The sequence below is a fragment of the Pholcus phalangioides genome, unplaced genomic scaffold, assembly GCF_987345545.1.
Source record: "Pholcus phalangioides strain wild (caught in Gottingen) unplaced genomic scaffold, Ppha-v1.0 ptg000024l_1, whole genome shotgun sequence".
Lineage (NCBI taxonomy): Eukaryota > Metazoa > Arthropoda > Arachnida > Araneae > Pholcidae > Pholcus > Pholcus phalangioides.
The window spans coordinates 30,097,543-30,120,632 of NW_028301616.1; the positions used below are offsets into that span (position 1 = coordinate 30,097,543).

The 23,090-nt window shown below is 36.2% G+C and overlaps 2 protein-coding genes across 2 annotated transcripts; one reads left to right on the forward strand and one right to left on the reverse strand.

Moving 5' to 3' along the window:
* Positions 1-2,065: 2,065 nt before the first annotated feature.
* On the reverse strand, positions 2,066-16,159 carry LOC149069199 (XK-related protein 6-like). Its single transcript, XM_089251421.1, has 5 exons — positions 15,434-16,159; positions 13,224-13,441; positions 10,867-11,152; positions 6,510-6,741; positions 2,066-2,706 (listed from the first exon to the last, which is right to left on the reverse strand). The coding sequence occupies exons 1-5, from the start codon at positions 15,922-15,924 to the stop codon at positions 2,545-2,547; spliced, it is 1,389 nt and encodes a 462-aa protein (XP_089107547.1). The 5' UTR covers positions 15,925-16,159; the 3' UTR covers positions 2,066-2,544.
* Positions 16,160-18,138: 1,979 nt separating this feature from the next.
* LOC149069200 (putative palmitoyltransferase ZDHHC24) lies at positions 18,139-20,457 on the forward strand. The gene has a single exon (XM_089250806.1). It carries the CDS (start codon positions 18,170-18,172, stop codon positions 19,010-19,012), a length of 843 nt encoding a protein of 280 aa, XP_089106932.1. The 5' UTR covers positions 18,139-18,169; the 3' UTR covers positions 19,013-20,457.
* Positions 20,458-23,090: the final 2,633 nt, after the last annotated feature.

Sequence of the window (23,090 nt, forward strand, 5' to 3'; positions counted from 1 at the left end):
GAAAAACTAACATGTTTTTTCTCTTGAACACTCTTGTGAAAAATACAATATGGTATAATATAATAATTGTGGTACATGTAAATGTCTTAGGAACGATCTGGATTATTTCCATGAATAGTCTTAGCAAATTAACTTGAAAATTTATCTAGTATGGCATAATATATCTAGTATGACAGATTATAAAAAGTACAAAAGGGAAACATGTTGACATGCATCGGGTGGGGGGGGGGAGAAAGTACAAACTAGGGTAGCAACTGTATGTATCACTCCACTACGACGAAACAATTTGTGAGAATACTACCAATCACGCTTCTGTAGTTATATTCAGAGAAAGAGGAAAACATTGCTTTGGCTATGCTACAACTGCGCACAAAAAAGAAATCTGAATAATTTTCACCTAAAGTAAATAAACATAAAACTTACATGTTACAAACTGCTTCAGTTCATAAGTAGTGTGTGTGTACTTAGAAAAATAAAAAATTGCAGCAACTTCAGTCTTTCTTGAAGGGAAATATGCATTTACATACTAAGATACAAAGCTAAGATTTCAACGTTGAGTGCCATCAAAATGACGAGATCCTAGTCAAGTTAATCATTGCAAGCTATTCTTGTGCATTCTCTTCATTTCGAAGAAAATATTGCTTAAAAAGTTTAATATTACACTTTGATTTGATTTCAAAAGTTGAAATTACCTCTTTTTCTTAAATTTTCTAGACGTAAAGGTGTGTGTGTGAATTTAGATGCAAGTATAATTGGTATTTCCCAGAAAAAAAAAACGTTGCTTATTGTTCAACAGGAAACCATGTCCTTAGAATCATTTTCACAGTATTTGGATATCCTCACAGCTGACCTGGAAATTCGATGTAAATTTTCTAGCTTCACACAGTAGGAAGTAGGATAATGAACTCCAAAAAACCAATAAAAATATTGGCCGAGAAAGATTTTTGAAACTTCCAGATAGTGAAACACCTCACCAGATTTGGTACTAGGGATGGAACGAATAGTGATTAGACCGAATAAAATCATACATTCATCTCTATTTAGTGCTGTAGAATAGTTGTTACAAGAAATACAAATGACATCAGCTGTCCCCCAAAGAAGAATATACCAAAAACTGCAAAGTACATTGCAGAACTATTTCAGGAAAAATATTGAGAAAAGAAGGAAAAAGAACTCTATTGAGCAGAAAACACTGCTATAAGAATTTTCACTGGAAAACATTTTCAGTCAGCAGAGGGCTTACTGTAGAACAATGCAAAACATGGTTTCAGGGCTACTCTCTATGTAAGCATAAATGCATAGTACAACGTAGCAAGCTGAGAACATCATTTGATTATTTTGAACATTATTGAGAGACAACTCATCAAATAATGCAAACGGATTAGTGCATGAGTACAAGAACTCCACGGCTGGTAGGAGGCGGGGCAGGACAAAACTTGAGGGGGGGGGGCAAATTCTCACCACCTTGGATTATCCAGTCTTGAATTATCAAGACCCTACTGTACATTCATTAGTCATTCTCATCCCTATAACTGAAATTGAAATACTATTTTAATAACTGCTCTCATGCAAATAAATATTTTTGAAAGTACCACATAAATCAAGAATGAGAAAAAAAACAGTGAAAACTTCTAACATTAACATTCAATTTCAAAAGGGGGAGGGATTACTCAAAGTTTCACTGGAAATGGAAGTGTGAGAAAGAAGAATTTTGCAGTAATCCCACATCAGCAAAAAAAAAAAAAAAATCCTATCCTTTAAACTTGAAATGGTTATGGAAAACAATGGATCAGAAAGGTTTCACTGGGATTGGAAAAATGACAAGCAATCCATGACAGAAGACTAGGAAGAAAGAAGCTTAAAACCATATTTCGGCAGAAAATTTCAGTTTCTTGAAGTGATTATAACCCTTACTACTACAGTTATATGAAAGAAAATCAGAAAGTTAACCATCCTACTTTGAGAAAATACTTTTTCTTACAGCATTATTAATAATTTCGAATTTATTTCGAGGCAAAATGATCAGACAATGAAGATAAACTCTCTCCAATTACGTTATTTTTTTATATGAGTATAAACATGATTCATAAATCTAAACACACAAACACTTCCTTCCATAAGGAATTAATATTATTTTAAATGTATTAAGGTTTCATTTTCCTTAAAAAAAATATATTAATACAAAAAATGACAAAATACACAATATTAATATCAGGAAGACAAAAAAAAAAATCGCAGACTCATTAATTCAGAATTTTCACCCTGAGAAGCCCTCTCTAAAAAAAAAACCCTCAGACTTTTCATAGATAAGAAAAATCATATGTAAAAAATAATGGCGGTCACGCCGTCCATATATATTGTAGATATTTCCCGATATATATAGTTTGTTTTTACAAGAAACAAAGTAATATCTAGCTATACAAAAATACTTCCACGATATACAAAAATAGACATTCCAAAAAGTGAAACACATACACATATTATATATATATATTATCGTTATTGTAAGAAAGTCACCTATTCAAAATACCCAAATCCTTTCCTTCACCTTGTGAAAAGCTCTCCGGAGTTCACACAAACAGTCACCTCCTTGGAGGCGGCAGAACAGTCGCCGTTCGGAACATTTGTGGCCACATCTTTTGTTCTCCTCCAGTGAGCCCATACAGATATGTTCTTTGTAGGATGTAAGAGCAAGTAATAAATTATCTGTAATTAGAATCAAGGCCATAAGTCATCACGGGATAGTAACTAAACCAAGATAGTTGGTACGTATGAAAGTTATCAAGCATAATCTGGACGTCAATGCCTAGTTTCAAAATTAAATTGCTAGTTTTTTGTGAAAGTTGGTCAGCACAAAATACTTTTGGTGTACCTCCACCTTAACAAACATGAGTGCCGATTCCCAGACTTAAAAAATCTGTAGTTTGGAAACATAATGAAATATTTTTAGCTGTCAAAAAAACGTCATACAAATAAATGGGAAAAATGGGAGAAATTTTGAGGGACTGCTTCAAGTAACCATATACCAGTTTTCCTGGGACATTCCTGTATTTTCCCTTATAATGACCATCCTGACTTGTTTTACCTTTTAAAATTGCCATGTTTTCCCCTGTACATATTTTCAACAAAAAAACCCACTTGAATTTTTCTTCTTCTTCACTGAAATCAACAGTAAAAGTTATTTTGCAAGTTATAAATTATATTATGGTAATTGTCAGCAAATATAAATATTTATCTTACATGTTTGTCATGCAATTTTTTTTTTGTTTTGGAAGAATCTTGATTCATAACTGTGATTTGCAGTAGTGCTTTATTGCCAATTTTAACAATACAGTAATACCCCAAAGTAATGTGATAGAAGGGACCAGCAGCAGCCATTCAAGTCAAATTCACAAAAGTTGGGCATGATGTTTTTCATACAAACGTATATGAATATTAGTCAAAATTTAGGAAAAGCACATCTTTTTTCCTTCCTACTGAGGATGTACAAATACCACTACTACTACTACCTGCAGTACCACTAATATATATATACATTCAAACCTCGTTAATGCGTCACTCTTGGGAGAGAAAAAATATGACTTAGTAAGCGGAGTGACTCGTTAAACAAAGTAAGCCATGACTGTGCCAATTCCTGCCAGAGGACAATTGGGACTTCCAGAAAGTGACCCGGTAAGCGGAGTGACGTGTTAACCGGGTGACGCACTAGCAAGGTTTGACTGTATATGTGCATTGCTGTGTGGTCACGTGGGCATTGTGCTGGACTCTCGTCCTGAGGATCCAGGTTTAAACCCCATTGATGACACAGTGGTGGTTAGTTGAAGTTGGTTTCCAACTTTGAGGCGTGGAATGCAAGCCTATCTCTCATTTGAAAAAGTCAGCAGACCCACAACACGATACTGACATAACATGAAAATTGAAGCATTTGCATCTTTACTTCAGAAAATGAAAGCCAGATGGCAGCATGAAAACCAAACATGCATAACTCGACAACATAAATACGTTAGGGGTCACACATACACTCAGAGCACATTGTGCGACATGTGCCGATTCATTAGAAATTCCATAGAGAGATGCATACAAGGTGCATGTACGGTTAAGTAGTAGTAGTAGTACCACTGATATACTTTCCTATGACTTCATAAAATTTAACTTGCCTCGTGACAGCAATCTGGTACTTAAAACGAAGCTTTGTCCAATAAAATCTATGCAAATGAAAGTCATGCATTGAACGCTTTGAATGTTTTGATAACACCTTGATCCATTGAAAGAAATCTGTAGCTTGTTATTGGAGGCAAGAAAATAACTTTCACAAGAGGGGTTGCAGTTAATTGACAGTTTCAGACCAGATGAATACAGTAAAATTTCTCATTAATGGACACCCATGGGACTGAAAATTTTGTCCGCTAATGGGGAGGTACGATGTACAGCAAAACCTCGTTTATATGACTGTGTGTGTGTAAAAATGAACACCAGTGCTGTGGTTTCGCATAATCACCAATTGCCTTAATAAAGAAAGCTTGATTTGAAATTCCACTGCATTTTTCTTTTTCACCTGTGATTATGAATAATTCTCAAATAAAAATTAACATGTACTAACTATAGAAAAAAAATTATACCCTTTTTTCTCTTCATTAAAGAAATTATTTTTACTCATACATACGTGCACTACACACAAAAATCAGTGCAGTTTTATCATGTATGATCTTCCAATCTTAAAACAATTCTTAGTTGATTATCACTTAATAATCTCTACTATCTAAGCACTAATCTTGTCATTGCTCTTGAATTTCAGAAATTTGGCATTTTCACAGAAAATCGTGCAACTTGGGAAGAGCATAAATGAAGTATTACACTGTAATTAGAAACTTTTCTCATTTTCTGCATCATATTTGGCAACAACTAGCTATTTCCAGTGTTTGAAATCCTAATTTTTTGTAATTTTTATCGAGGAAACATCGCAGTAGGATTGTTAGGACCGAGGGATAATTTTTAGGTATTTTTCATTTTTGCAAAAACAATTTGGGGATTTTCAGAGATTTTTCTGTGAAGATATGAAAAAATCGTTGTATTTGATTTCCGACAAAAAGATTTTACAGGGTTCATACAAAATTTCCTAAATAAAAATTAAGGACTTTAATTGGTTTTCCTGAAGTGGTTTTTAAGGAGTCATGGCAAACTTCATAACTTATAAGTTTCACAGCAAAAAAGGGATGGGGCACATATGCAAATTTATTTTTAATTTGCCAAATTTTCCCTCTTCTCAAAAATATAGACGTAGAAATGGTTCAGAAATTACAACTTTTGATTTGTTACCCAGCATCATACGAATTCATAAAATAATCAATCCACGTACATACTTTTCTTTTGTCACGAAAGTATTCTAAAACTTTCAAGTTTCAGTCAAAAATATAACTCATAACAGCATCACATAAATTATAAAAATTATAAAAGTGATATTCATTCCCCCTCCCCCAATTATTCAAAATAAAAATCCACAGCTGACAAAGATTTTTCTCACAAAATTATATATTTGCAGCAACTTTTTATTCATCTCTCGCTCAAAGTGGATCAACACATACACAAATTCTTTGAAATTAAGTTTTTCAATTTTCTTTCTTGTTCTTCAGTTATACTCAGAAAGAAATTGTTGCAAAATGAGAGCAAATTTCAGGACATTCAACATGATGTTTGGTGATTTAGCACTCGTTATTTGGTGACATTGGCGATTTAACACTCGTTACTTGGCGAAATTTACAAATTAACTCTCATAATTTGGCGGACTAGCTCTTATTCATGAAATGCATTTTTTTACCCACAAAACATCGGGATTTGACACAATGACGATTGACCGTAGTAATTTCTGCTTCTTGCAGTGGCGACTTTTTTTTCTTTTTTTGAAAACTGAAACCGCGGTCAGTTGTTGAGAAACACTGGACTAGAGTAAACCATCTTCAGCTGTACGATCAAGAATATGATAGTGGTTTCATGATGAAATCCCGATGAGGGGCCGATAATTTGAATAAGGAGCTGCAGTTACCACAATCCGATTTTCGGGGACAAAATCGAGAGCGGGGGGAAAGTCTACTTTTTTTTAGAAACAGCTGGAGGGATTTTAAGGGCCCTTAAAGAGGAAATCAAAAATTAATGACTTTTTAAGCACCGTACGAACCCTGTTTTAATGAGAAAATAAAAAAATCGGAACACTCCCAGGTAAATCGGAAGCATTGGCACCTATGAACTAGAGACAAGATAAATAAATAGTGATTTACCGAATATTCAGCAGCTGAATATCAGCTTTTCTTAAAAATCAGTACAATTCATGAATGAAATTGGTGTTTTGGTTAAAAATTAAATGAAGAATAATTTTGAATTAGCGAAATTGATCATAAAAAAATTGCCACATTGAACCATCAGGATAAGAATCAACCAAATTTCCAGTAGCTGAATAACGAGCGGCTTTTCTTATTTTTTCCCAAATGAACTTAAAAAGTTGCATAAAAACTCACCATAACTGCAATGCCAATAGCAAATCCCAAAAACTGCATCATCATGGCAGGATACTTGAAAGACCGAAACAGATCAGAGTAGTTGAACCATATTCCCATCAGAACAGTGTTTTCAAAGAACATGCAGATGTAATAGAATGTGTACCGCCGACGAGTCGGACTGTCTTTCGGGTTGAAGTAACAAAATATGAAGATCACACCAAGGACGGCATTATATAGAAACTCTTCGCATCTAGAAAATAGATGTTTTTACATTATTACATAAAGCTTTTACATTCTCAACGATTTCACTAAAATTTGATTTTATAATACTTTTGCAAAATCAATGTCGCCTAATCCATCAAATGAAATCAGCAGACTATATACATACGAGGGTGAATCAAATATAAACTTTAATTTTGTTCTTCTGTTTAGCAACAAGTTGGGAGATAGATAATCTTGTGCGCGGCTGTTGTTTGGTTTATGAGAAGTGGGAGAACCATCTTGGTTAGCGGGCGAGCTCAACTCTGTCGTCAGTACAGCCATGAGCGAGCAAGACGTACATACATCTGTTGCGCAATGGATTATTATAAAGTTTTTAACAAATGAAGGCGCTAAACCCTCAGAAATGTTTTCTCGATTGAAGGCACAGTTTGGTGATGATATACTGTTTCAGAATCGCGTGTATACGTCAGCCAGAGAATTTAAAAGTGGGCGAGAACATATCGAAAACAAAAGTCTCTCAGCTGGAAAAGTTCTTGCAAAGATTATTTTTGACTCAAAGGGAGTTTTATTGATTGATTTCCTCCGAACAGTGAATGCAGCTTACTACTGTCAGTTGTTACACTCGGCAAAAGGCGCATATAGAAACAAAAGACTAAGTATGCCCATTAAAGATGTCATCCTTCTTCATGACAATGCCAGGCCTCACACCACATCCTTGCCAAGGGATACATCGAAAGAAATGGGCTGGGAAACCCTCGAACACCCTCCTTATAGCCCAGACTTGTCTCCCTGTGACTATTTTTTGTTCGCGCCCTTGAAGGAATCACTTGGAGGAAAAAAATTCGGAAGTAATGAAGTTGAGGAGCACGTGTGCAATTGGCTAACAACTCGCCCTAAATCTTTCTACAAACAAGGGATATTGAAGCGACCAAATCAGTGGCAAAAGTGTGTGGATCACGCAGGGGACTATATTGAAAAATGTTGACAGTATAGTTAGTGTGTAAAATTATTCAATAAATGTATAAAAAGAAATTGTCGTTTATATTTGATTCACCCTCGTATATTCAGTATTTCTACTGAACCTTTCAAACCTTGGCCTATTCGGTGTTCAATTTCTTAAATGGGTGGAGGCCTTCCTCATTAACTGCAGCCAGTTCGTCTCCTTTAAGGGCCAGAACTCCCCATTTCTCCATGTTAAGTCTGGCACACTCCAGGGTTCGGACCTCTCACCATTATTATTTTTAATTTATATATCAATAATCTACCTAACTCCATTAACTGCTGGATCAGACTCCGCAGATGATCGTCTCATTTACCAAACACTTTCCAATATATCCGACCAAGAATCTCTTCAACACAACCTCAACATTATTTCTGAATGGTGCTCAATCTGGGAAAATTACCCCTCAACTTCCCAAAAACAGTTTTTAATGGAAGTTACACATAAAAGAACTCTTCTCAACTTCCCTCAATCAACAATTTCTTTATCTATGAGGTTTTTCATTATAAATATCTGGGCATTATAGTCTCTGCCAATCCCTGCTGGAATCTTCAAGTTGATTATATTTCTTGCAAAATTGTCTCCAAAAACATTTTTTCCTTCGCCGTAACCTAAAAAACCTTACCAGTCACATCCGTCACCTGTGCTTACAGACATATATCCTTCCTGTTCTATTCTATGCCAGTGAAACTTGAGACCCACCATACGCAAACCAACATAGACAAATTATAATCTATCCAAAATAAGTCCATACGCTTCATTTTTGACTGCTGGACTTCCTCTGTTTATTTCGGAGTTCAAGCGCCACAACTCAATATCCAACTGCTTACCTCTCTTGGACTGATCTCTCGATTAACTTTTCTCTTCAAAATCCTCCATGAGTTTTTTTAATATTCACACTTCCAACATTCTAATTAAACCTTCACATATTTTTCTGTTAGACTCAACCATCCCAAAAAATTACAGCCCATCTTTGCTTCTTCAGATTGTCATAAATTCAGTTTCTTCCCAAGGAGTCATTGAAGTATTACATCAGCATCGGGGGAGGGGGGGGGATTTGAAGGTTGCTTACGTCATCAACCACCCCTTTTTGAAGATATGAAATATTCTAAGCTGCTGACAAAATTTTTCTGACGGTGGGGGGGGGGGGGGGGGGGTTCAGTGTTTTTTGCTGACAAGGGGAGAGGGGAGGTCTAAAATGACTGAAAATTTGCTTACGTAATGCTTGAATGGCCCCCAAGAACCATTACCGACTGGAACAACCTCCCGCCAAATACAGTACATTTTACCAGAATTTCTGAATTTTCTTGTACCATCAATCATCATTTTTTGCATACTTAATCACCACATCCTCTTGTATAGGCCTCAGCCAAGCAATATCGAATAAATAAATAAAATATGTTACTGCCAAAGCCCAAAATCAGTTGGCAGATCATGAAGTTGGGGGGGGGGGCGTCATCGAGATTTGGCACATTTTCTTGTGATAATTATGTCTCCATTAGCTATGGCAACTCATCATATATTGCAGTCATGATGCAGTAATAATTTTTTTTTCTTTCAAAATTTGATAGTAAACTATTATATAAATGGGTTTTTTTCTGTCAAAATTCTCTTTTTTCCCTCGTCACAGGGAGCTAATCCAATACAGCTACTATAGCCATGTATTACATGTTAGCGATGAAAACAATAGAGTTGAGACCTACCAGACTGTCTTACATCAGCACATAAAACATTGGCCAGGGATCTTCAGCCGCTTAGCGAATTGGCCAGCCAAAACCAGAATGATTTCTGCTAATTGGACTTTGGTCAAAACTCTCTGCGAATTCCCAAAGTGGCCGGCCATTGCATAAATTAGCTGCACTTCTGGCTTTGGCAGTAACGTATTTGTGTATTTCAATACATTACAATGAACGAAGCATATACCTATTGTGGACTAGACCTACCAGTGTCCTGAAAAATCTCTCAAATTTGGCCATATTTTGGGTCTAAAATAGACAGAAATTGGTAATATGGTAGATGCCGCTTATTATACCCTCCTCGCATTCAGATACTGATGCTGCCAAGAAACCAGAAAAGTCCATGTGACCATGGGTCCTCTCAGGTGACCAGTTGATTGATGACTGGGCGTGATAGCCCCCTCACAACTCCAGTATTGTGATCCCAAAATATTTCTCTACATTTATAATGCACCTTTTCACGCTTGAAAGTTTGTAAGCACGACACTACGCCAGTTGGCGCACAGGAGAGTATCGTTTGGCGATAGGCTGGTGGGTTGGCGGCGGGTGAGTGAGATCTTGCTAGGGGAAGAAAAACATCTTGAGTGTGACAGTGGGGGAGCAATGGGGACAACCCTCCTCCTGGCACCGAGTAATTGATGACATTCCTTCTCTCTCCCCCAGACTTGCCGCCTTGCGTTAATTAAATGAATATGTAATTTTTAAAATGAATTGTAGGATGGGTGCTGGAATAAACAGGGCCAGTTCTCACAGGGACCTGGAGTTATATTTATTTGTAGTGTGAGTTTCGTAGTGTCTAATTTTAAATGATGCACTGTCGTCACATCACAACTGTTGGTTTCTAGTTTTTTAATTGTTCACCATTCTTGTCTCAAGATGTCTCATATCTTCATATACACACCAATAAATGGTTAAGTTTTCAATGAGAATGTCTATCTTCTCATTATTAGTAGTATTAGCACATACTCTTGCAGTCATATGAAGGTAAAGAACTAAAAACCGAGTTTTTTCCCCTAGTGAAGTGACTTTTTCATAGAAAATTACATAGGTAGACCAAAATTTGTAAATGTTTTCACCATTTTGAGACATTTCCTATAAAAAAAGTTCACTCCAGTACCACTTTAAAGAAAAGTGACAAGAAAAGTAGTTGGATACCTTAATGCAAAGCTCTCAGGGTGACATTGTTTTCTCAAATAACTGGACATTAAAAGCTTTCAAGCTGTGCTCAAAATGTGCATAATTGAGAAGGAAAAAAAAATGGATCAGACTATGTAAATGCCGGGTGACATTAGTTAAGGAGAAGTAAGTCGAGTATTACCATAGTTGTATTTAATCAAAGAAATCATGATTTATCACACTATGTAATCATACTCACTAATTTATACAGCATGCAAATGATGAATAATGATATACAAACCTGCTCTCACAAAAAGTTGTTCTCATGATAAGGATCCACATGACCATAACAACATAATGTGCTAGACAAACAGCTGCCAAATGCAAAGGAAACACAGAAGCGAAGAGTCCGAGGGCAAGTACCCGAGACATAAGATCAAAGAAACGCCAGCAGATTTGTGCTATCGTTCCAAGCCAATTCATGTTCAGCTTGTCATCGAGGGAATATCTTAAGGCACGGTGGTAAGAGGCTAGTGCCCAAGCCATGGACAAAAGGGAAGATATCATCGCGACCAACTGTGCAGATTCTGAAACATGGAAAAGTTATGACGCACAAAAAAAAACACATTACACAAGCAACAAATATGCAAATTGAAATATGTTTTAACTAACATTCAGATTAGCTTCAACAATGACTTTGAACTTTTTCATTCTAAAGCATATTTGAGTTTCGACAAACTTTCATTCTATTTAACAGACGAATATGTATTATTAGAGCTCAGAAATTCAGACAAAATGTTATGCTTTTTTTTTGCCCACTTTCAACCCTTTTTTTTTGCAAAAACACCCTTTCTGAATTTTTTCTGCCATAAATACCTATTTTAACATCGTTTTCAGTTTATTCGTGAATTTCAGGGGCCATATTCTGTGGAACTTGGACATTTTGAGCATTGAGAATTTCAAAAGAATAACCCTTTTTAAAACCTCGAATACTTCGTATTATTATCAGGAAGTCCCTTCCCACCTTCTACTCCCATTTAAACGTGAATAGATGTAAGTGTTTAAGATATGGGAAAACTTGGCGTTGCCATGCACTAGCTTTGCTTTGGCCAGATGGTATCAGACATGAATGTTTTTGTTTAGGACAAACACGGCCTATGTATGAAAAAAAGATGAGAAAAATTAGAAGTTTGTTTCTCCCAACGCTACATTATATAACATGTCTTGCTCAAGCATTGGACTGCATTGTTTCTCCATTTGACTGATGACTGTCGGAAGAGGCCATCATTTATTTCCATGGCTCACACAGGGAAGAGAAGCAGCTGACAGAGATATGGCCTAAGAGACAAATGTTATTTCGATTTTGTTTTTTTTCATACACTATAAATACGCTGCAAAACAACCATGGCTATTTATTTTGGATATATATTCAGTATTCAATTAAATTGACCAAAGCCACCCTCAAAGGTGTGCGATAGGTACGGTCACTCTGGATCCAGCGCTTGAGGGAATCCGGCATATATGGCAATATATATATGAAGGAAAAAGTTTGAATTTTTTTATAGCGATAAAAAAAGGTAGCTGTGTTTCACCAATTAAAGTTATGATGAATATTCCAAATAATACAACAAATAAATGAGAATTATCTGTAATTCGAAGAAGCACCATGATCCATTTTGTCTACAGGCTCCGCATATGATAACAGTGATCCTGGCGTCAACCTAATTCTGCGGGACCACAAACACTTTTTTTGGTATGAAATCAATTTTATAATACAGTGAAACCTCACTCCCAACTTTGAGGAACAGATGCATGCTGATTTCCCCATTAAAAAGCCTCGCCAAAGAGAGCACCAGGCCTACAACACTAATTATTCAATCATTACACTTCACTCATAGTGAGAAAAATTGATGACTGCACTACACATAAAAAGCATTACAAAGAAACAAAATTCATGTTAGGTTCACAACACGAGCACGCACATTCCAGCATGTACCAATTCGTTAGAAATTCTGTAGAAGAATGTGTATGGTTAGGTAGTGAAACCTCGCTACAATGATACTTGATGTAACGGTAAATCCCTCTATAACTACGTTTTCAAATCTTGTTTGGAAGTACCTATAGTCTAATTTTAAACTCCTCTTGATACAACGATATCCTTTGCTACGATAAATACCTCTACAATGATACTTTTAAGGAGATTTTTGAAACCACTATGAAACAATATTTTTTAAATATTTTGCTCAAAATTGTTTTGAACTTAATTTGTTCCTTGTTTTCATTCTACTGTCTCATAACATCAAAAGCTTGCACAGAATGATCACTGAAAACTGAAGGAAGTTACCAGCATATCTACTTTCTGTGTAAGACGTAAAAGTGCAATGTGGTAAACTTCTTTGCAGGGGTATACAATGCATCTACAGTGAATTTTACTAATAAACCAATCAATTACAATTTCTTGTGGCGAATAAATACATAAAAGCGCATTTTCCAGTGGTATGGATAATGCCAACGTTGAAAAAATAAATTATATCACATGCATAAGGATAATGTTGCCTCTCGATATAACGATAATCCCTCTACAAATATTTCTTGATTCCTATTTATTTGGTTTTCCTTTCCTTCCCAGAAAATTCGAACATTCATAACTTGTCATACCTGTTATTGTAAAAAATTCGTTGTTCAACGTATCAGGTTGTGCAAAGATGTACAATTGCAGAAGAAGTTGAGGTGCAGATTCCAAAAAGCACTCGAATAAACGCAGCAACGTAGCATCAGCATCCTCGTATATCATCTGCTTATAATAAACTGTCTGCTGGTCTTTATTTGATTTGGATTTGTTGCTTTTCAAGCCATAGTACAAGGAATCGATATACCTGCAAGAGGATATAAAACAATCACATAGTGAATGCAATAAAAAATATCATATACTGCAATAATTACGGGGGTGGACCCAAAAGTAGCTGGAATTGCCTTATGGTATGTGGAGCATTTGTGGTACGTGCAGTATACATAGTTTTCCCACTGGGTGAGCGTAAAGCCATTTCTTCTGGGCCAATGTGGCAAATGGCATTGCTTGGGAAAGTTGTGCTTGGATGGAAAATGTTTAGCTTGTTCTTCGTTTTTGGCCATGGCAGACACGTGACCAATGCAGGTCTGTGAAGTTTTGCTTCCTGCACAGGGGAAAAAAACAGCAGAAACTGTCGGGATGATAGACCCAGCTTATAATGATGTTTCTGTGGATAAAACAAGTGTACAAATGGTTTCCCAAGCTAGTTGTTAAGAAAAGACCAGGTTTGTGAAAGACGAGCAGGTGGTTTTTGCATCACAACAACGTTGTTTCAAACTTCCCTCACAGTGCGCCAATAGCTAACAAGAAACATTGATTCCAGTGTCTCGCCTGGCCTACTCACTAGCTACTGATTTAATGCGGCGCAACTTTCCTTTATTCCTACGAGTGAAGAGGGGCGCAAAATGAAAGTGTTCTGCCAACATGGATGAGGTGAAAACAAAAATGATAGAGGCGCTCTCTGGAATCACCACAGACAAATTTAAGAAATGTTTTGAACAATGGAAGAAAAGACTCTGCAAGTTATTAGCTATAATGTATTTTCAAGGGAATCACAGAATTTTTGTAAAAGAATTGAATAAAACAAAATTGTAAGAAAGAAATTCCCGTTACTTTTGGGTACCCCCTCGTATATGATCAATTGAAAATCCAATGCATAATAAAAATAACTGATCAAGATAACTCTAGGTTTAATAGTATGGTATTAATTTTAATGTAAAAAAAGAATCACTTTGCACTGCCCCTTACAAGACATCCATAGCTCCCAGGTTCGAAACAGGGAAAGAATATACTTAAGATATTTTCCCCAATGAGAGCTTGAGGCACCCACTAATAGATGGCGCCTTCATTTTCAGACCAAGTTATTAGTGCATTATTAATTACGTTATTAAAAGTTATTAGTGTTATTAATTGCATATAGAAATATGGCTATATTTGGTATACGGTGAAGTAGCTTTGGGACAAGGATCAATTACTATCATTTGTTTTTCATATAGCATTCACTTTTTAAAAGTCCCACGAAAAGACTGGCTTGGGGTCCCGCAAAAGATTCCAGCCTAGGACAGTGAGAGACAAAAAAAAAGTGAGTGTGTGAGCATGAGTGGCCAAAAGAGAGCAAGAATGTAAGTCAGTGAGCAATCAAGCTTGCGAGTGAGCAAGTGACATAGAGCCAGTGCTGTCTTAAGAGCATCATGGGCCCCCGAGCCAAGTGGTTTTTCTGAGGCCATAGCTTGTAAATTCTAAAAAAATTTAACCCGATTTCAGTTTTGTGAGGCCCCTTTCCTCTTCAGGTGCCCGGGTGAGCCCATGCATTAAGACGGCGCTGCATAGAGCATATGAATGACAGAAACAGTGTCCTAGAGAGCGAGGGCTAGAATGAAAACAAAATTTTATCTTCATTGATGCATTGAGTGGCCAAAACAGTGTGCAAGCATGTTAGGCCCAGGGTCCAGGAAAAAGTGCCATCATTTTTGTTTTTCCAAGCCATAAATTCACTATTAGGAGGTCGTGAAACGTCTGGCTCACTAAAAACCCCAGGACCATGCAAGGGACCAGGACAGTGAGCATCAAAAAGGTGATCTGGAGCGAGTATGAGCATGAGAATGACGAAAAGAGTGTGCAAGCATTCAAAAGTGGGGTGACCTAGAGGGCCTGAGCATAAATGACCAAAAGAGACCTAGCGCATGTGTCACCAAAAGAGTGACGTAGAGCATGTATATGCATGTGAGTGTTGTTTACATTTTTCGGGAAGCTTTCCACACTATAGGAAAAGGGGGGAGGGGGAGGTCAATATCAATACCTTAAAAGCGGTCCCATCTGCAACAAAAGGAAAATAACCCGAATAACCCATCGGGTGACGGACACAGGTGGCATCTTCTTGCCATCGGCATCATCCAGATACCATCTCAAGCTGAATCCGGTCATAGCGAGAGAAGGGACGGCTATGAAGACCAGCGTCAGGTTGAAATAGACCTTATTGCCGCCGGCGTAGTGCAAGTAGCAAACGAAGGCGTCCATGGCGACGTCGAAGAGGAAACTCAGCATGGACAGCACGACCCCTACGATGTCGATCCAAGTGAACTTCAGCTTCGACGGCAACGCGTCCGTCTCATCCTCTCCGACTTCGTAGCCCTTGATCTTGATGTTTTTGAAGTACTGCGGCGCGCTGGTCACCGAGTTGCTCGTGGCCTTGGCTTTCTTCTTGTTCTCCCAGTCCATGTCCGAGTCGTCTTGGGAGTCCGTGGCCGAATTATTCTCATCTCGAGGTCTGACGGATGATTTATTCTTCATGATGACGCCGATGGTCGTGTGGCATTTTCACCACTTTCTACATAAACAGTTTAATCTCATCGTCACGCGTGTTTCGAACGGAAACCATTCAGCCATTTAATGAAATAATATTTGGCGAAATTCAAACGATGATGAAAAAAAAACGAAAAGCGTAAATGAACGACGTAAGGGGAAAAAGCAACCAGGAACCAAAGTTTAATTGGCTATTTTACGTGATTACATAATACGGGACATTAAACTTGCAACGAAATTATAATTTGATACTGTATATTTGCAGCTTTAGGCTTTGTTCCTGCGGAATAGATTAAATGCTAAATATTGAAAAAAAATATCTGCTTTGAATATCAAATCTGTAAAAAGTAATTATCAGCAAGAATTATCTACTTTTTTATGAATTAATTAAATAAGTATCATCAAAAATACCTAATGAGTATGACGTCATATGCATCGTGAATAGTTTTTTATAGTTTGTTTTTGGCAACATTACAGCTGTGACATCAGATTGTTACTATGGCAACGGGCAGGGTATAAGGGGGAAAGTGCAATGTTTATTTCATGATTTTTGATGCTCGTGAAGTGCCTTGTAAGGTGAGTTTATCCAAAGATTTGTTTTAATATGTAGTGTATTAAAGATCTTTTTTCCTTATAATAAATCTTTTTTTTTTAAATTCATGGTGTTATTGGATCAAAATATGTTGGCAATTTATTATAATGAAAAGAAAAGGCGTAACATTTTTGATTGAAAGGGGTGGGTATGCCCCTATACATTACAGCAGGGCTCCTGGACTAGGATCTTTGTGGGCCCCGGTGAGATTTTTCACAGGCACCAAAATAGTGAATTTATAGTGTGAAACAAAAATCAAAACAAAAAAAATGAATCACCAGCTCCAACCTTATTGCGGGATGGGGGGAAGGAGAGCATGGAAGTGAGAATTAAGTCTTTAGAAATATTTGTGGTTTCTAAAAGGTACCCGGCTGGGGGCCCTAGAGAGTGACTTGAGATTTTGCTGAAGTATATCAATAGATGTCATTCCGATCAAATCAGTTAAAAGGGAAACATTAGCTTGCAGGTGAAATGGCACATGGCTCCCCATCAGGGGCGTATTTACAGTGGCGGGGGGCTAAGTGAGCTATAGCTCACAAATTCGAGGAAAAAGTGATAGAGAAAATTTTTATAATGAGAGGAGGTTGGCGAAATTTATATAGCCGACAAACAATAAAAGTATAAATCTAAAAAATGTCTCTGCCTAGAGAGCAAAAAGTCAGACCCCAAACGAGTGATCTATTGAGTCTGCAAGCTTGAGAGTGACTAAAGGGGTGACCTAAAGAGCGAGAGACAAGATCAAAGAGTGACTTCTGGGGGGGGGGAAGCATGTGAGTGACATAGAGAGCAAGGGACCAGGTTGGTGAGCAACCAAAAGAGTGGCCTAGATCAAGCAGGAAATGTGAGTGACCTTCAGACCAAGCAACAACACAGGACAGTTAATGACCAAGAGAGCAATGGTTCGCACCTAGATTGTGCGCAAGCGTGTCAGTGACCGAAACAATGAGCAAGCATGTAAATGGCCAAAAGAGTGGCCTTTAGAGTGATGCATCAGGTCAGTGAGTGACCAAAAGCTTGTCCAAGAAAGTTTGAAAGCATATGAGTAACTGAAGGAGTGACTTAGAGATGGGGCTAAGCAGACTGTAGTATTTATTTTAAGTTAAAATATTCCCCGAGACTTAAAATTCAGACGTCTAAGACCTAAAATTTTGACACCTAAGACTTAAAATGCAGACATCTAAGATCTACAATTTTTAAGCTATGGCTTTGTGAAGTTAAAATGTAAATTAAGTCATTTTTGAAAGTCAAAATGCAATTAAATCATTTGTATCCCACTTTGTGGCCTCTAAAATTTAGCGGACCGGTGCGGTTGTGCCCTTCTCACCTGTCAAAGTCCGGCCCTGCGTATCTGGCTCGTGGACTAAAAAGATAGTGCACCCATGCTCTCCATCAATTGAGAAAATAGTAATGAATAGCTAAAAATATATAATGAAAGCTAAAATAATAATAATTATAGCTATCGATAATGAAAGCTGAAATAAATGTAGCTACAACGAAGTATTACGAAGAAGTATTTTTCTTTTGAATATATTTGAATAGGCCTACGCTTTCCCCCCTCCCCCCTGCTTTCACTTGATTTTTTTATTGTTTTTTTTCTTCCCATCAGGTATAGATTCTTTTTGGCTACGAAATCCTGTCAAGATGCAGATTCCCCGCTGTCTGTTCAGATACGTTGCAGATTTCTCTTCATTCGTGTTCCTGTTCAGCTCTGTCATAGCCATGTATATATTTGAGATTTTCATTGTGATACATGAAGTACATAAAGAAAGATGGATGATATATTTCCATATGGTTGTTGGGACGTACATCTTCATGAATGTGCTTGGGAACTTGCTCAGAATAGTGCTGACAGACAGCTCTACTTCAGGGCTCATTTTGCCATCGCTCCTCAAGCCACTCTGGAAATTCTGCTACGGTTGTGAAGCAAATACTCCGCCTCGAGCCTTCCATTGTAGCAAGTGTGATGTCTGCGTACTCAAGAGGGATCATCATTGCATCTTTGCTGGTTCCTGCATTGGCTTGAAAAACTTCAGGTTTTATATTGTCTTCTTGTTTTACCTGGCTGTTGGTGCCCTTTATGCCAGTGTGTTAAATACATTCTTTGTATGGGATGCTCTGGGAGGTTTTTCCATCTTCTCGGTTACGGCTCACTTTGTGCCGTTTATTTTCTGGATCTTTGGATTCCTGAGCTTTTCCAGTGCTTTTTATGCCCTTATGTCCATGCTAGGCATAAGCGGTTTTTTCTTTGTTGCCAACTTGTTGTATTTGCATGTCAGGCAAATGCTTAGAAACCAAACAACCTTTGAAAGGAACCAAAACATTTTTATTTACGACCTGGGATGGAAACAGAACTTGATTGAGTCTCTGGGAATGAGATGGCACCTGGTCTGGCTTTTCCCGACAGTCACATCAAAACTTCCTAGCGATGGTTTAAGTTTTACTTCGAAAGAATATTATCTCACATCAGCGCCAAAAATCAAATGATTTTTATTTTTTGCAAGAAAATTTAATGAAAACGAAGTATTAGTTTTGTGCCATAAATGTTAAATCAGTACTTATGTAAATAAGGATGCATTTGTTTTTCACCTAATTTATCATTCGTGGATATTGATTGGAATTTATATAAGCACATAAAAAAAGAAATGAGTATTGAAATGTGTGACCGCAGTCAGTTTTGCATTTTTCCTAAACTGCTATAGATATTTGTGTGCAAGTACAGTAAAAAGTCGCATTTAACGAGTTAAACTTACAACAAGTGATTGTCATAGCCATAATGTTAAAAGGTACTTTTCTGATATAACTATCCACTCATTTTTGACACCAAATTTGCATATTTTGGGTTGATTCTTTCCGCATACTTTTGATACTATACTAGGACTTGTTGGTGCAATATTGCTTTGCGCGTGCCTTCAACGTGATGTAGTCTTGTTGAAGTGATGTTTAGGCTTCTTGGTATGATATCTTGGCAGCCATCGTTCAAAAAACTTGAATCTGTGTCAATTCCTCGCACCGTAAGTAAATAAATCGTATTTACTTACGGTGTAGTAGGCAGTAACAAAAGGAATGTGTGGCCCAGCAAATCACGTTTGTGTATGAACACCTTTCTCTCCTTGACAAGAACGAGTGCTACATTACCATTTTGGCTTCAAGTTACCTTTGATTCGAAACCACTTCATTACGACGAGGCTATTAATAGAACACTTTCTTTCTTTTTGAAGAATACCTCTGTTTTTAAAAAAATGGGATGGCTTTTTGCTCGTCTTTTGGCAAATCCCAAATTTGGATATCCATTGCAGAAAAACCATACGGTTTCAACTGAAGAGTTGTGAAAATGTGGTTGCATGAAGGCATGTGGTTGCAGCCAAACTGACGGTGAGATAACTCTCCATGCAAGAAAAGCTGAGCCGAAGTGGCAGTGAAAATTCACCAAGACAAAAAAAAATGCTGAGGTGATAGTTATGACAGAAAAGTACCTGTTAAAGGTACGAAAAAAATATTTGGTCATGAAAGTTGGAAAGCTTCAACTATAACGTCAAAAAAAATTCTCGAAAAAAGCCCAGTTTTTAATATTTCTAGTTTGTATTTTAATGCTTATCTGTTGCGTGTTAATGGTTGGGCTGGTCAACAGTGCCCTGAATCAAACAGATGCTCCCTTATCATTGGATTTTTTTTATTGATTGCTGTTTTTATTGCCTGAAACATTTGGAACAAATCTATTTTTTTGACATAATCATTTCATAATGACAACTTTTGGTTTGAGAATATTCTCTGTCAGGGTGAGAGGTTTCAAAAGTTTTTGTTATGAAGATTTTGGGAGCCTTTAAAGATTAAAACCTTAATAAAATATTTTGAAATTAGATAAATTTTCAAATATAAGTGTTCAAAGCAAAAAATAAAATGAAAGTTTATTGACAAAGGAAGCTATTCTTATAATCACTTTCATTCTAAGAAGTCTTTGCAAATTGCTTAATTGAGCTATGTTGGTTTTGTTTTCTTACATTTTTTACATACAGCTTCAAGATATTTCAAGAATGAAGTTAATGGAGGCTTTTCAAGTTTTTGTTGAGTTTAAAAAAAATGCTTTGACAACTACAGTAGAGCCTCAATAATTTGTGGTGGATGGGACCGATGCCACCTTGGATTATCAAAAAACTTGAGTAATTATCCGAAAAACAAAAAATCGTTAAATGTTGATTTCATTTTTAAAAAAAAAGGACAAGTAAAAAAGCAGTACCAGCATACTTGCTGTATTTTTATTCTTGAATAAGATAAAAATGTCATTCAATGTGGTTCAAAAAATGAAGAATGTGAAAAGGGTGCAAAGATGAGAGAGAGACAGAGTTTGGGGATGGAATTGATGGTGAATGACACTGAGCTTCTGATAGCTTTCAACTGCCTTTCCAATGATTTTACCTAAGCAATCAGGGGACAATGTCATTGTCCACCATTATGAAGATTATGGTCAAATTTGTCCCTCTTTCTCTGCGACCCCCCTCTCCTGAAAGTTAAAATGGCCTATGTCCATCCAAAGGAGTCTAATATTTTATTACACCAATTATATTTATTATAGGGCTGGGTGCTGCCTAGTACCTTTCAAACTGAAATAACTGTACAAAACGTATATAGTAGTACTACTGGAAAAAAAAGTTGAGTTTTTAGAGGAAAAAAAATGAGAAAAAGATGTGTCTCAAGAAGGAAATTCCAAAAATTTTCTGTGCCTCAAATTTTCTGAAAACTCAAATTTTGGGACTTAGATTTTCGAGGCTCTACTGCTTGTCAGTGTTTGGCAGATTCTAATACATTTCACAAATCATAAGTGTTTTAGAGATGCTGCAAAAATATATCTTGTTCTAGAATGCAGAAATGAATTACTATTGCGAGTAATTTGACTCAGAATGCCCATTGAGAACAGTTTGGTTGCCTTTGAGAATGGCAATGTTCGACTTAAATGTTTTGTACGATTTCTTTTGCTTGCAGAAAAAGCAAACAAGATAAAGTTTTTTACTGATGTTTACTATTAATTGGTTTTTTAAAACTTACTCCTAAACATTGTTTTTAGACATAATTCAAAATTCTTAAGATGGAAATATTTATTCTTGTAGCTCTTCCAGAGAGAAAATATTCTCCAAAGCATTGTTACTAAGATTTTTACATCTATATTCATACTATTCTGAATAATCGTTATCAGTATCCACTGAGAACAGTTCTGCGAATAGTGGAGCTTGACTTAAGTTTTTTGTACAGTTATATAGCTTGTACAAAATAAAAAAAATATATGTAGCTTTCTTTTACTAATGCAATCAATGTACTATTAATTGTTGTTTAAAACTTATTCCTAAACAGGTAGCATTTTTTAGACATTCATTCGCAGGTTAAATCCTTAAGTTATTTATTGTTTTAGCCTTTCCGGAGAATATTCTTCAAAAGATTATTACAGAGAATTTCACATCTCTGCTTCATGTACAAGATTCAAAGCCAATTTCAAGCCCAATAAAATGGTGGTTTCTTGTTGAACACAGTGTGTTTGATTTAAAATTATACCCGTTGGATTATCCATACTTAGATGAGACAACCATAATTTTTTATGGGCAGTATATTCATATTTAATCATAATTATTGGTTCTCTATTGCTCTTATTGGGTTGCTATATTTTTGACATAGTTTAGATATGTATTCAACATCCATATTTTTTTATGACCATCTTTATCCAACTGCCTTGTTGAGCAATTTGTCTGTTGTGCCATTTGTATTTGTATTAACGTATACAGTGTGGTGCAGATTAAAATTAAATGTCCTATGTGCATTTAAATTTTACTGTCCTATATGAAAGTTAACATTGGTTTTAGTTGGCAGATTGCTCAAAACTGAATTTCCAGTCCATTTGAAACAATATCTTCTACTTTGATTGAAATTGAAGGGATATTCTATTTACTCAATTGCAATGTGCATCCAAATCAGGAAATCTTAACTTTTGTGTTCCACAGACCTTTTGTCCTCAATAAAATTAATGTCACGGATCCCTTTACAATCTAATATTAAGTATATAGTAATGTAAAAACAATTACAAACAATTGCAGACTCTCTGAAAGCTCTCTAAGAACTTGGTTAAGAAACTGTGATCAGTTTTTGTTTTTAAGTAGGAATGGGTAGTATGTATATTATACTCAAGTAAACTAGTGTAATAATTTATTTTGATACAAATGATTTTCATTTCCACCGAAATAAATACAAGGATATAAAATTGTGAAAAATCTTCGCAGGGTTATATGAAAAAAGGAAATGTTTTTATAATCCCCTTAAAGAGAATGCATGAAAACATTTTTCCCCCAATGTGAAATTTTATTTATTTTCAATACTATAAAACTCGTACAAATTCAGCGTGAATATTGATGTGTACTGCATGTTATTTTGGTGTAAAACTTTTTGTGCTGTTTTGAATTCACATTCTGAATAAACTACTTCACTTGTTACGTATAATAGGACTGATCAAGGTACAATAGTATCCCAATATTTTTTTATAAAAATATTAGCATTGTGGGAATGTGTAATTTTTTAACTGAAG

Excerpts from the sequence above, each read along its gene's own strand:
- LOC149069199 (XM_089251421.1), bottom strand. The coding sequence starts at position 15,924 with ATGAAGAATAAATCATCCGTCAGACCTCGAGATGAGAATAATTCGGCC. Across the intron at positions 11,153-13,223 it reads CGAATTTTTTACAATAACAG|AATCTGCACAGTTGGTCGCG; the intron begins GTATGACAAGTT and ends TCCATGTTTCAG. Across the intron at positions 2,707-6,509 it reads CTATTGGCATTGCAGTTATG|ATAATTTATTACTTGCTCTT; the intron begins GTGAGTTTTTAT and ends TTCTAATTACAG.
- LOC149069200 (XM_089250806.1), top strand. The coding sequence starts at position 18,170 with ATGCAGATTCCCCGCTGTCTGTTCAGATACGTTGCAGATTTCTCTTCA.